The sequence below is a fragment of the Tursiops truncatus genome, chromosome 1 (genome assembly GCF_011762595.2).
Source record: "Tursiops truncatus isolate mTurTru1 chromosome 1, mTurTru1.mat.Y, whole genome shotgun sequence".
NCBI classification, from domain to species: domain Eukaryota; kingdom Metazoa; phylum Chordata; class Mammalia; order Artiodactyla; family Delphinidae; genus Tursiops; species Tursiops truncatus.
The window spans coordinates 72,113,737-72,127,960 of NC_047034.1; the positions used below are offsets into that span (position 1 = coordinate 72,113,737).

Sequence of the window (14,224 nt, forward strand, 5' to 3'; positions counted from 1 at the left end):
GAGCGGCGCCAAGCGGATCCTGGGGGCGGGGACGGAGCCGGGGCGGGCGGGACTGGAGCGGAGGCCGGGAACTAGGCGGGAGGTCCCAGGGTCTCGGGTTAGGGGGGTGGAGCCGCACTTCGTCGCCGCGGGGGTGCCGGGACTCCGGCCTCAGTGCCGCCGCCATCACGGACTTCCTGTGGGACAAGCGCACGGGCCTCGCCGCCAGAACGGTGAGCGCGCGGGCTGGCGGGCCGCGGGGCCGCGCGGAAAGATGGCGACCGCAGGGCGGGCGGGAAGAAGATTGGATTGGGGGCAAGGAGTCTGGGCGAAATTAGGAGAGGGGGAGGGCTGAGAACTGGAAAGTGGCAGAGGTGAGGAGTAGGAAGATGAGATGGAAGGTCGACCTGCCCTAGATGTATTCTGGAAGACAGGTGGGGAAGTTGGGAGGGATCAAAGTAGGAGAAGGAGTGGTGAAGTACGGATAGGAGTGGTTCCAGAGATGAGAAAGAGCAGAATATCAAAGTTGGACCAAAGCCGGAGAGGGGAAAGACACCACCGTGTCACTTGGAGGATATGGAAAGAGTTTTACCCTAGGAGTTATTTCTGGATTTTCTGAGTGAGAAAGAGAAAAAAAAAGATGCACAAGTTGAGAAAGGTTGCAGGCTGGAGATCCTTGGGGGAATGTGGAGAAGGACAGCCAGTGAGGGACTTTGGTGGCAGTATGTATATGGTGAGATGACATTTGTGGGGCTGTGCTAAGCAAGATTGGATTACCTGGGAGAGTCTTGTGCTTGCATCTTCTTGGTTTCCTACAAGCCCTGTTAGGCCAGGAATGAATCAAATGCCACCCTCCTCAATTTGAGAAGTAGCTCAGAATAGGAGCCAGATGTTGGAGTCATGCCTTTTCCACACCTAATCCTACCCCACCTAACAAGACTTCTGTCCCCGGGCCTATTTAATTGCTCTCTGCCCTCCTCTTCTCATCTTCCTGGATTGTGACAGTGATGACCCTCTGATTCTTTCCTTGAAGGAAAAAAAGGATTGTGCACCATGCCATTCCAATTCCAATAACCAGAAGGTGGCCAGCTTTTAGCCAACTGGTGCTGATATTAATTAAAAACCAGTTATTCTGTACTTAGTAAGCACAAAAGGGGAGGGGCTGGATGGGAAGCTGACTGCAGCTTGGAGCCACATGTATTTAAAACCACTCAAGGGGGATTTGGCCAGTGATGTGAGAAATGATTAAGATAGTTCAAGGGGCCAGACCCAGATCCCTGTAACTTGCTTATATTTGGTTTATACAACTATATGTAGAAACCTGGGAAACTGGATTCCTGCCTTCAGGACATGGATGGCCTATTTGGGGAGATAAGATACACTTTTAATGATTGTAAAACATTTGTGGTAATAGTCTGTAGTACAGCATTATTTTGTTGAGTTATGAGGAACTTAGCATGGCACAGATCTATCCTAGATACCGGCCAATGATGAACTGTTGCAGTCTTCTTCAGTTACAGTCTCAACTGTAATGAGCTGTGGCCCAGACCTGAATGTCTTCATGAAGGCATGTTTGAGGAAAATCAGAATAGAACAATGAGCTGAGGGCGGGGGAAGAGTCCTAAAGTTTTTAGCTAGAGTTAGTAGGTGAATATATATACTCCATTAAGGAGGAATTGTAAGCACAGAGGAAGACTGAGGAAGTTGTGAATGGTTAAAAAAAAAAGTAGAAATTGAAGAGCAGAAAGCAGCTTAGCATCTCAGGAGCAGCCAGTCCTCGGAGGGGACTTCTGAAAACTCAGAGCTCGCCCCACTATTGCTACTTTTCCTTCCCTTCCAGATGCCTCATCCTCGAAGGTACCACTCTTCAGAGAGAGGCAGCCGGGGGAGTTACCACGAACACTATCGGAGCCGAAAGCATAAGAGACGAAGAAGCCGCTCCTGGTCAAGCAGCAGTGACCGGACACGGCGGCGCCGACGAGAAGACAGCTACCATGTCCGTTCCCGGAGGTGAGCCTTCAGGAAGAGAAACTCACACTTGGCCCACTCACTTATTCGTTTATTCAACAAAGATTTATTGGTTTCAAGCTAAGTAGCTGGTGGAAGGTGATGCTCAAAACGGATAACAAAATAACCTATTTACACTGTGGTGTTAAGAGTCTTATCACAGAGGAAGTATATAGTAAGGGGCTGAGGAAGAATCCAACAGGTTTGGTCGGCAGGATGTGTAGTTCAAGGAAATGTGACATCTAAGCTTGTCTGAAAGACAAGAGAAGTGTCCCAGACAAAGGGAAAGCAAGTGCAAAGGACTAGGGGCTAGAGGTAACTAATGAGCTAATAGACAAGACAAAGTTAGGTCTCCATGGTTTTAATAACTTAGCAGCATGTTCAGTGGGAGGGATGGGTTAGGGATAGTTTGGAGCAAAGCTGGATATCAGTCAGGAATAGCTCAAAAAAGAAATGACTCTTGATTACATCACTGGAGGGGAAGAGGAGGCCCTCAGAGGGAGTTGTTCTGCTGGTGTTTTCAGAGGTTTTGGTGATTTGCAGGTGTGGGCATCCTCCTCTGTGCTTAGTTACTTCACTGCCCTGGGCCTTGGTCCTCACAGAGAGACTTGAGTGTGTGAGAGCAACTTTTCTAGTGATACTCCTTGTCCTCGGTGAGGGAGGACTTTGTTACATGGTATGACAAGGAATGTGGCCTAAACAGATGCACTTAATGGGTGTTTGTTGTCCAACAGCAGCTATGATGATCGTTCATCCGACCGGAGGGCGTATGACCGGCGATACTGTGGCAGCTACAGGCGCAACGACTACAGCCGGGATCGGGGAGAAGCCTACTATGACACAGACTACCGGCATTCCTACGAATATCATCGGGAGAACAGCAGTTACCGCAGCCAGCGCAGCAGCCGTAGGAAGCACAGACGGCGGAGGCGGCGCAGCCGGACATTCAGCCGCTCATCTTCGGTGAGTGTCAGCCCAGGCCCTTCCCCTCCCCACTCTTCTTCAGCCCTCTGGGACCCTGGTAAGTGAGAAGTATCCTTGTTCTCATCTGAGCATTTGGGGCATGAACACTAAGGTGGGCGCTGAGTCTGTCTACTCTCTTGGAAGCTCTCCGACTCTTGGAGGGCCCTGGAATCTGCTTTGGAGATTGATGGGCACAGAGCATTTGTGAACCCCAGTGCCCTCCCTGGCATGCTGGGCTTATTGTGTTGGGAGCAGCTCCTCCACCCCACAAGGCCTCCACTTTCTAATGGGGACCTTGCTTGTGAACTGCCTTTCTCCCCCATGGACTCCATGGCCCCGTCAGCAGGTGGGCTTGGGTGGGGGCAAGGGGAGACCTGTGTCCGCCTGGAAGGGCATCGTGTAGAGCATGGGGTTGTGGGTGACATTGGCAACGACACCACTTCTCTGCTCTGCCCGTGCCTCTCCCCGTTCCCATTATGGGTTTGGGGACTTGGGATTATGCGCCGCTCTCTCTTCTCACCCCGATCCGCCTTACTGCATCTGACGTGTTCCCTTCCACTGTCCCCCATCATCGTCTGTCCCCCCTGGCTGGGCGCCTGTGACCGGTGACCCCTCCACCACCCACCCCGCCTCCCTCCGGCCCCCGCTCCGACACCTGGCTTGCTCCGACCCCCCCCGCCCCCCGACAGCAGCACAGCAGCCGGAGAGCCAAGAGTGTAGAGGACGACGCTGAGGGCCACCTCATCTACCACGTCGGGGACTGGCTACAAGAGCGATGTACAAGCCAAATCGTAACAATCCTATAGCCTGTAATGGTCCCATAGCCATCCTAACGTCCCAAGCCAACCCAAGTCACAGCCTCTTTTGCCTTTTCTCAGTGGTGTTGTTTATCTGGGTGGTTTGAGTTGCTGTTGAGAATTGACCTCTGCTGTCCACTCCCAGCTCTCATGGCCCCTGGGTTAAAGGTGGTGGGAATCATGCAGGGGTTTTCTTCCCCTGTGACCATCTGTATCTGTTCCCCCTTCCTTCATCTCCTCACCCCAGGTTGCTGTACCCTTTTTTCTTCGAACTCAGCTCATTCCCCACCTTCTCTCCCTCCCTCTCCCCGACCCTGCTCTTTTTCATTTCAGATGAAATTGTAAGCACCTTGGGAGAGGGGACCTTCGGCCGAGTTGTACAATGTGTTGACCATCGCAGGTAACTGTCAGCCCCCCTCTGTACTCCACACCTGGTAGCCATAAAGAGATAGCGAGGGTTATCTGGGGCTTTTTTGCTAATGAACCATAGGTAGGATATCTTAATCCCCAGGCAGCCCTGTTCAATCTGAGATGTTCTTGAGATTCCAGCAAAAGCCTCTCCTGCCATCCTATAGGGGCGGAGCTCGAGTTGCCCTGAAGATCATTAAAAATGTGGAAAAGTACAAGGAAGCAGCTCGACTTGAAATCAATGTGCTGGAGAAAATCAATGAGAAGGACCCTGACAACAAGAAGTAAGTGAGTGAAGGAGTATGTGGGGAGTCTGAGAGGCTCCACCCCTACACAGGAAAACCTTCCCGACCTGGACTAGACAGGCAGGGGAGTTGTAGACCTTCTCATCCATCCATCTTTTGTTCATCATCTTAGAGTAGTAGAACATTAGGGCAGGAAGGGAGGGTCTGTGACATTCTCTAATTCTTTCCCGTTGTTTTCAGGGCAGTTAGATTGCTCTGAAGTTTGGCTCCGACCCAAGATGGCCTCAGTAGGGATATGCCCTGGAAATGGCCCTGAGACTGAGAACATTTTCATCAAAAAATTAGTTGTGCTTTTAATACCTAGAACTATGCTAATGAAGCCACAGACATTTATGTGTAATTTTTCTGATCACACACATTCCATAATCCAAATGTAGAATAAGAGTATTAAGCAAAGACATAAGTAGGTATAAACATGGGCCCAATGATGGCTGATGGTGAGTGAATTTCAGGAGCGGGAGTTGGGGTCAGAATGCAGAAGTGGCAGTTTGACAATTTACGGTCCACACTGAAGCCTGGCGCTTGGCAGCTCCTCAGCAAGTAGAACTTTTTTTAACTATTTAAAACGTTGCAGGAAAATGGTTTGAAGTTTCACAGGTAGTACTTCTCTCCTTGGGTCTGCAAGAAAGGCCATTGCGTAGCTGAACTGAATTTTCTTGGTGGTAATAGCTGGCATGTTTTTATACAAGTATGTGGAATCAACAGCTATGCAGTCCCTCTTTGTTGGAGGGGTGGTGGGCAGATGGGAGCTCATCAGACATCCCCCTTCCCCCATCTCTCTTCCCAGCCTCTGTGTCCAGATGTTTGACTGGTTTGACTACCATGGCCACATGTGTATCTCCTTTGAGCTTCTGGGCCTTAGCACCTTCGATTTCCTCAAAGACAACAACTACCTGCCCTACCCCATCCACCAAGTGCGCCACATGGCCTTCCAGCTGTGCCAGGCCGTCAAGTGTGAGTGGGGCGGGCCGAGGTGGACTCTGGGGCAGCCCCTCCCTCCATTGGACCTCTTCTGTCTCAGTTGTGCACTGCTGAAGCCCCTAAACAGTCAACTCAATTATCTGCAGTTCTTTTATTCACTATCATGTTGACATCTTTCTCTTCTGACTTAACTTCTTCACTGATGTCCTTACCATCACTGATTACTCTTACTCCACATTCAACCTAGCAGGAGCTGGAAGAGAAAGTGTTTGAAGTCAAAGCACCTAATTACCTCTTTTTTCCTTTATTCCCCTTCCTTGGGAAAGTTGAAGTCAGGCAGCAAGCTCAAAGAGACAAAAAGATTCCTCGAGCTAGAGGTTTACATTTGTCTGAGCTGAGAATGCTCTCTGTTCCCAGCAAACCAGGCGGGAGCAGGGAGTAGTGCACCCAAGGGGCCAGGTAGGGACTAGTACATACTTTGTCTTGAGTCTTCATAACAGTACAGTTTCACAGAGTTGAATTCACAGGAGTCAGATAGACGCATGTCAAAGTCAGTGCAAAAATGCAACCCATAGGGACTTCCGTGGTGGTCCAGTGGTTAAGACTCCATTCTTCCACTGCAGGGGGTGCGGGTTCGATCCCTGGTTGGGGAACTAAGATCCCGCATGTCACTTGGTGTGGCAAAAAAAAAAAAAAAAAAAACCAACCCGTAGCAAGCCATCTTTATACATTGGTTGAGAAGTACATGTATATCTGATGTTAATAAGTGTAGGGCTTCTGACGTGGATGGACCTAGAAACTGTCATACAGAGTGAAGTAAGTCAGAAGGAGAAAAACAAATATTGTATATTAATGCATATATGTGGAATCTAGAAAATGGTACAGATGAACCAGTTTGCAGGGCAGAAATGGAGACACAGATATAGAGAACAAACGTATGGACACGAAGGGGGGAAAGTGGCAGGGGTGGTGGTGGTGGGATGAATTGGGAGACTAGGATTGACATATATACACTAATGTGTATAAAACAGATTACTAATAAGAACCTGCTGTATAAAAAATAAATAAAATTCAAAAATTAAATAAGTACAGGGCTTCTTAGACTAGGCATTTCATTTGGATGTAGAGCAGAGAGCAGCTTAGTGCTTCTGGACCTGCCTTCTCACCAGCTTTGAGCTAGGTGACCAAGCCTGGGGTCAGCTGGTACCAGTTAGCTCTGGCCACCTGGACCAACCCTGACCTGGCCTTCTCCCCTGCAGTCCTCCATGATAACAAGCTGACACATACGGACCTCAAGCCTGAAAATATTCTGTTTGTGAATTCAGACTACGAACTCACCTACAACCTAGAGAAGGTAAGATGGACAGGGTCCACCCCTTGGCGAGTGGGCACAGGTGGCCATGCCACTTTGCCTTTCTCTTAGCCCTTTCTGTCCTCCCTTTTACTTCTTTCTCCCACATTTTCTGCTCTGGCTCTGACTGAGTAAAACTGTAGTACCAGAATAGATGGAAGGGGAGAAATACAAGACTTAAACTGGAAGAGAATTTGGAGAAAGAACCTCAGTTAACTTCCCAGTAGAGTGAAAATGCTTTCAAGGTTCTTGGTTTGGGCTTCCTTTTCTTTCTGTAAGGAAAGCTCATCTCCACTGACTAACTGGAGATCATGGAGATCTCAGCTAAGGATGCTATTCCTCACTTTGCTACCTGCTATATATTTTGAGAAATAACTGTACACTAGTCACTTGGGTATACTCTTCGGATGCATAGAGATTTGCATGCTATTCCAGTTATTCCAAAATCTTCTTCCTCCCCCACTCCTAAAGTAGTCTGCTGGCTGTGGGGGCGGCTGTAAAGCAGAAGGCATGTGTGGGAGCAGGCAGGAGGTCAAAGTTGTTTTTTTAAGGCTCAGAAGTACTTTAGAGAATAGTGGTAGAAGCTCGGTCTGTTCATTCTCAGTCTCGGTGCAGAGGTTCATGTTCTTCCTGCTTTGCTCCTAGAAGCGAGATGAGCGCAGTGTGAAGAGCACAGCTGTGCGGGTGGTAGACTTTGGCAGTGCCACCTTTGACCATGAACACCATAGTACCATTGTCTCCACCCGCCATTACCGAGCACCGGAGGTCATTCTCGGTAAGGGGGGAAGGACAAGGTTGTCCAAGTATGTGAGGGGGTGTGGTGGTGAGGATAGGGCCCCCTGAGCCTCATAGTACCTTTTCCTTCCCATTCCTACCCAGAGTTGGGCTGGTCTCAGCCTTGTGATGTGTGGAGTATAGGCTGCATCATCTTCGAATACTATGTTGGCTTCACCCTCTTCCAAGTAAGTGGTGGGGTGTTTTATATGACCACTAGGTATTCTACCTAATTTCCTTGTCTGCTGAGGAGCTGCCTGCTCACTCCACATTGCTTATCTTCTTGGCGGCTAGACCTCAGCATCGCCTCTCGGTCCCATGCTCAGTTCTGTCTTTGTTTCCCAGACCCATGACAACAGAGAACATCTAGCCATGATGGAAAGGATCTTGGGTCCTATCCCTTCCCGGATGATCCGAAAGACAAGGTGAACCTCGAGTGGGAGGGACTTAACCCTTTTCCTTTTCTCTCCACAAAATTGGTCTCTATCACATCATTTTCTTTTTTCTTTGACACCTGCCCTCCCCTCAGCTACTCTTGAGGGAATAAGGGAATCATCCCACAACAAGAGGAACCTCCTGATTCCTCAACTTCCCCCTTCCCCTCTAGGAAGCAGAAATATTTTTATCGGGGTCGCCTGGATTGGGATGAGAACACATCAGCTGGGCGCTACGTTCGAGAAAACTGCAAACCACTTCGGGTGAGCCGGGCTGGGAATAAATTGTGCCCACCACCCAGAGGTCACTTCCTTCTTAAGGTGTTTTGCCCCTGGAATGCATTTCACAAGCAGAGGGTTAGGAAAGAAGGGGAGGAAAACTGAAAGAAGACATCTTTTGTTGATAGAAGAGAGATAAGAGGGAGTGGTTTTATGGAGGGAATGAGGTTAGACAGCCATGTTTTTCTTGAGCCAACCAGAGATGAAAGCAATGTCCTGGATTCTTTAGGTCAGGCAAAAAAGAATAAACTACCTTTGAAGAGGTTACGTTTTATTGACGAGCTAAAGAAGATTCATGAAGTTGACAAGGATATACAAGTAGAACTTTCAAAGAGTATGAAGGAATAATTGTGCTAGTGGGAAGGTAGGGTGAGCTGTGACATCAGAAATGGTCACGGTGTGGTCATTCATAATGGTAGCAAGCAGAGCTGTGGTCCTTCAGGATTGAAATCTAGGGCCGTGAAGAACGCAGGGTTTGTAAGGCATCGTGCCTCACCTTTTTCCTGCCCTCCACCACCAGCGGTATCTGACCTCAGAGGCAGAGGAACACCACCAGCTCTTCGATCTGATTGAAAGCATGCTAGAGTATGAACCTGCTAAGCGGCTGACCTTGGGCGAAGCCCTTCAACACCCTTTCTTCGCCCGCCTTCGGGCTGAGCCACCTAACGCCAAGTTGTGGGACTCCAGTCGGGATATCAGTCGGTGACGATCAGGCCCTGGGCCCCTCTGCCACTCTAACAGCAGTGGGTGTCCAGTCCAGGACACTGGTGCTTTTTTATACAAGAGAACAGAGCCGGAGCCCACTTCTTCCTACTGGCTCCCTATGTACCTGTGAATATGTGAAATAGTGTAAATATGAAAGAACTTGGACCTATTGCTTCAACCCCTGCCTTGTACATAATGCTATTCCATCTCACACTCTTCCCACCCTCACTTGCCCCTTCACAGATGAGTTGGATGGGGGCAGAATGAGGTAACCAGATGGCATCTATCCCATGTTTTATAAGGAATTTTGTACAGTCTTTGTGAAATAAAATGACGTGCTTCATCTGACCCCCATCCCTGGAATTTGAGGTTTGGGGGTGCTGGGGTGGAGGGATGAGAAGATTGGCAACGAAGGGAGCCCCGTCTTATCCTCTAAAGTTAACTAGTCAGGTTACCAGTTTACCTGTCCAGTTTGTCTCGGGAGGAGAATGATGGGTGGGTAACATTTCTTGACGGTGAGAAGGGTTATCTGGAATGATATGGTTTGGGAAGGAGGTTCGATTACTGTAGCTCTTAGGCTGGGCCCCAGGATAGAGCCAGAAATCCAGATAAAAAAATTTGCTCAACTGGGTTCCTGGGAGACTACCACCACCGGTCGGAAGACCCCGGTCGTATGTCTCGGAAGACTAGGGGGGACCGGGATTCTGACGCGAGGCCTGCTGGGAGGTGTAGTTCGTTAATAGAGGGAAGTCACGTGGGGAAGGGGCGGTACTTGGCGACCGAGACTGAGTTAGAGGTGTCACGTGGGGCACTTCCTTCTTTGCCTTTGACCGAGACGCAGGCGCAGCCCTCCTGGTGCTGCGGGGATCCTTGTGACCCTTCCGGTGTGTAAAGCCAATCCGTGCACAGAGGAGCGGAGGGAGCTCTGAGAGCCACTGCCGCCGCCACTGCCGCGGCAGGGGCGTGGAGGGCAGGGGGCGGCCCAAGCCGAAGTTGCAAACATGGCTCAAAGCAGAGACGGTGGAAACCCCTTCGCCGAGCCCGGCGAGCTTGACAACCCCTTTCAGGTGACTTGCGCCGGCCTCTTTGGGGCAGCTGGGGTGATTTCTCGAGTCTAGAGGGTCGGGCTAACTTGTATTCCCGTTCGTGACATTTGATCCGAGGAAGGGCCGCCACGTGGGAGTGACGACTACTCCAAACCAGTGAGCATCCTGGGGGGGCGGGCCCTGCCCCTTAAGGAGCTGGTACTAGCAGTGTGGCGTGAAGGATTGGGGGCAAATATGGGGACAACAGCGTGGCCCCCAAGCTGCAGTCCTTGGAGCCACAGCAATTGAGAAGAGGCCCCTGTGAGTTACCCCAGAGGTACCAGGTGCCGGCTGAGCCCCAGATCTTTGCCCACAGGACCCAGCTGTGATCCAGCACCGACCCAGCACGCACCATGCCACGCTTGACGTCTACAACCCTTTTGAAACTCGGGAGGTGAGATTCCGGGAGCACGGCTGGGTGAGGAAGGGTAGGGTATGCTAACAGGCCCACTTTGTTGGGGTATAGGGGACGTTTTTGCACGCAAAGGAAGAAACACCGTGATCTTAGCTCCCTGAGAGAGGCCAGTCTGCCATGGGATGCCTAATCCTTCTAAAGACACTAAGGCCAAGGATCCATCGGTTTGAGCTCTAAATGTCAGTCTTGGGAGGACCTAGAGTCTGGCAGGGCCTGATGAAGGCCCTGTCTGGGGAGCCTTTTTTGAAGAAGAAAAGGGATGGGGCCGGTTGGAGTTGCGGAGAAAACACACTATGTTTAGGTATACAGTTAGAAAACAAGGGTTGAAGAAGACTAGACCTGTTTGTCTCACTGCAATAGAAAAAGGTAAGAGTTTTTAAAAGTGTAAGGAGGTTGATACGGTAGATTAGTGCTTTGAGTCCTGGGTAAGGAACTCGATGTGAGGGGTTATGAGGGCTGCTGCAGGTTGTAAAAGAGTTTTCTGATACAAACAGAAGAACTAGCTTTCTAACAACAGGGGGAGGGGCTGCCACCTTAGGTAATGAGTTCTAGGTCTAAAGGTATTCAGGTAGACTCTAGATTCCTGTGTTATGAAGGACTAGATGATCCCTAAGGTTTTTTCCAAACTCAACAGCCACCACCAAGCTATGAGCCTCCTGCCCCTGTTCCGATAGCTCCACCCTCAGCTCCCCCTTTGCAGTCTTCAAGAAAGCTCAGCCCCACAGAACCCAAGAACTATGGCTCCTACAGCACCCAGGTAAAGGGGGTGTATGGGTAGGGGTTGAGGAAAGGGGCCAGCCCTGGGGTTCAGGACTCACATTGCCCTCTGCTCATACTGGTCAGGCTTCAGCTGCAGCAGCCACAGCTGAGCTGCTAAAGAAGCAGGAGGAGCTCAACCGGAAGGCAGAGGAGTTGGACCGGAGGGAGCGAGAACTCCAGCATGCTGCCCTCGGGGGCACAGCTAGTAAGTGGATCCTTGATAGGGTTGGGGAGGGCATCTGACAGGTTCGAAGTCTCAAAAAAGGACCTCAGAGCATGGGCACTGGAGCCAGACTGCTGAGTTTGAATTTGGGTGCTATGTCTTGTTAAGGGTGAGCTCTCAGGCAAGTTATTTAATCTTGAGTGCCTCAGTTTCCTCACTTGTAAAATGAGAATAATGTTTGTACCTGTTTGACAGGATTTTTATGAGGGTTAAACAAAGCCATCTATACAAAATGCTAGGCACAGTGCTTAGAAATTGTAAGTCATAATAAACACTCAGTACTAACATAACTTTTGCTACTTGCCCTTGTTTCTTTGAACCCTCAAATTGGAAACAGAAGAGAGGACCCGGAGGTGAAAGGAAGGGGGAGTGATTTGTTGGTTTCTGTCTCACTTGTGAGATCCTCCTGCTCTTTTTGTGCCTTACAGCTCGACAGAACAATTGGCCCCCTCTACCTTCTTTTTGCCCAGTTCAGCCCTGCTTTTTCCAGGATATCTCCATGGAGATCCCCCAAGAATTTCAGAAGACAGTATCCACCATGTACTACCTCTGGATGTGTGAGTAGTGAGAAGCCTTTTTGAAGGAAAAGTACAGGTAGTAACTTGTACATCTTTCTTTTCCTGGAGCCCACTCACCCAGAACTAGACACTTCACCTATCCTCAGCATTTGAGTTTAAGGCTCATTTCTCCAGGAATCTTCCTGGATTACTCCTTTTATAGTATTTAGAAATTATTCTCCAGCCTTCTAGCAAATGTATGTTCTTGCCCTCTCCCCCTTCCCCCTGTCCTTATGCATAAATGTATTCTGAATCCTTTAAATGTCTTTGCCGAGGGGATCACACATGATTGAGATTTGCTAGTTCTGTCTCCCCTACTGAGGATCCAGTGAAGGCAGAAGCCGCCTTCCTCTCCTTAGTCTGCCACATTTGGTGAGGGCTGTGGGGTGGGCTTCTAGGGAAAGGAGCTTTCACTGACCCATCATCCTGTTCCTCTAACCCTTAGGCAGCACTCTGGCTCTTCTCCTGAATTTTCTTGCCTGCCTGGCCAGCTTCTGTGTGGAGACCAGCAATGGCTCAGGCTTTGGGCTCTCTATCCTCTGGATCCTCCTTTTCACCCCCTGCTCCTTCGTCTGTTGGTACCGCCCCATGTATAAGGCTTTCCGGTAAGAAGGGGGAGTGGGGATGGTGGAAAGGGAGGGGACTTGGATGGGTCCCATTCTGCTTCTCCAACCCTAATTCTTTGCCTACACTTCCCTTTCTTTCTCTTTGCAGGAGTGACAGTTCATTCAATTTCTTCGTTTTCTTCTTCATTTTCTTCGTCCAGGATGTTCTGTTTGTCCTCCAGGCCATTGGCATCCCAGGTTGGGGGTTCAGGTCTGTGAGGCTGCCATCTACGTTCACCCCTTCCTCCCACTCCTGTAGACCAAGTCAGCCTTGGGTACTGGCATAGGAGTTGTTCAGAAAAAGGAAATGGTTTTTATCCTTGGGAGGTGCTAATTTAACCAGAGAGACAAGATGTCCTCCATGATAGAGAGCCCAGACACAACTCTCAACAGACATAGATTAAGGGAAAGATGGCTGTGGTCAATCTGAAGAGGCTTCCTGGAGGAGACATGTGTAACCATGGTTGGAGAAGAGGAAGAATCCTCAACAGAAAGGTCTGTTTGGAGTGAGGATGTCTGGAAGATCTTGGAGAGCTGGGAGCTGATCGTTCAGAAGCTGGGATTAAACTGTGAAGAGAGTAGGTGTAGTTTGGGATTGCAGTGCATGGCAAGCTGCCAGACTGACAGGAAAACGGCCCCTGGTGGGAAGACATAACCAGCAGAGAAGCTGGGGGGACAGAGACCCAGCTGTGAGCAGCCCCTCTTCACTTCCACATACTTTCCCCTCCTTACAGTGGCTGGATCTCTGCTCTGGTGGTGCTGAAGGCCAACACAGCTGTAGCTGTGCTCATGCTGCTGGTTGCCCTGTTCTTCACTGGCATTGCCGTGCTGGGAATTGTGATGCTAAAGCGGGTGAGGGGCTGTAGATGGGGCCAGGAGAGTGAGATCATGTGTCCCTAGGGGCATGGGTGGAACATTCAGGAGCAACTGAGGAGGGCCAGGCTGATGGATGGGTTCTCAGCTAATGGACCTGGGAGGCGGGTGTTGTGGGCTATGTGTGGGTGTGGGTTGGTAGGGAGCCACGAGGGAAAAGCTAGAGCTGCAGGCTGGTGAGTGGTGGTGATGGCGTTAGATTGGAGTGGGGTAACAGTGGCCAGAACATGCTGTAAAGTCTGTGCCTCTACTTGCAGATCCACTCCTTGTACCGCCGCACAGGTGCCAGCTTTCAGAAAGCCCAGCAAGAATTTGCAGCTGGTGTCTTCTCCAACCCTGCGGTGCGAACCGCAGCCGCCAATGCAGCCGCTGGGGCTGCCGAAAATGCCTTCCGGGCACCATGACCCCTAACTGGGATGCCCTGGCCCTGCCACTTAGGGGAGGTGACCTAGCCCCCATCCCTGAGGTCTCTGGGACTTGATGAGACGTCACTACTTGATGTCTTCACTATAGTGCCCCCAGTCCCACAGCCATGACTGCTGAACCTGACTTAAGGGTGTGGGGAGCCCAGTGTGACCCAGTCACTGCTTCCCTCCCACTCCCCTTCCCCCAATCAGGCCACACTGCTGCCACCTCTACACACCCCAACCCAGATTCCTTCTGCTGTGCCAAGGCTGTTGCTTCGGTTATTTAAATAAAAAGAAAGTGGAACTGGAACACAAATCACGCCGTTTCCGGAATTTTAATGGGAACTAGGCCTTATGGAAGAGAAAGTGGAGGAGAC

The 14,224-nt window shown here is 50.2% G+C and overlaps 2 protein-coding genes and 1 long non-coding RNA gene across 12 annotated transcripts; 2 read left to right on the forward strand and 1 right to left on the reverse strand.

Moving 5' to 3' along the window:
* Nucleotides 1-55: 55 nt before the first annotated feature.
* Nucleotides 56-9,271, forward strand: CLK2 (CDC like kinase 2). Of its 10 annotated transcripts, none has more exons than XM_033857511.2 (13): nt 56-212; nt 1,820-1,989; nt 2,721-2,949; nt 3,639-3,726; nt 4,080-4,146; nt 4,289-4,438; nt 5,247-5,413; nt 6,640-6,734; nt 7,377-7,506; nt 7,611-7,693; nt 7,851-7,930; nt 8,113-8,203; nt 8,448-8,879. In XM_033857511.2, the coding sequence occupies exons 2-13, from the start codon at nt 1,820-1,822 to the stop codon at nt 8,475-8,477; spliced, it is 1,380 nt and encodes a 459-aa protein (XP_033713402.1). In that variant the 5' UTR covers nt 56-212; the 3' UTR covers nt 8,478-8,879. The 10 variants fall into 10 exon arrangements, with proteins under 10 accessions (XP_033713402.1, XP_019789229.1, XP_019789219.1 ...); XM_019933670.3 differs by having other exon boundaries at nt 57-212; nt 2,724-2,949; nt 8,739-9,271; XM_019933660.3 differs by having other exon boundaries at nt 58-212; nt 8,739-9,271.
* Nucleotides 7,261-9,592, reverse strand: LOC141279008 (uncharacterized). The gene is made up of 3 exons (XR_012332679.1): nt 9,551-9,592; nt 9,387-9,452; nt 7,261-7,372 (listed from the first exon to the last, which is right to left on the reverse strand). It is a non-coding gene; the product is annotated as an uncharacterized lncRNA (long non-coding RNA).
* On the forward strand, nt 9,417-14,163 carry SCAMP3 (secretory carrier membrane protein 3). Its single transcript, XM_004315602.4, has 9 exons — nt 9,417-9,990; nt 10,325-10,402; nt 11,058-11,180; nt 11,267-11,387; nt 11,834-11,962; nt 12,408-12,567; nt 12,677-12,778; nt 13,302-13,419; nt 13,698-14,163. The coding sequence occupies exons 1-9, from the start codon at nt 9,925-9,927 to the stop codon at nt 13,842-13,844; spliced, it is 1,044 nt and encodes a 347-aa protein (XP_004315650.1). The 5' UTR covers nt 9,417-9,924; the 3' UTR covers nt 13,845-14,163.
* The last annotated feature ends 61 nt before the right edge of the window (nt 14,164-14,224 follow it).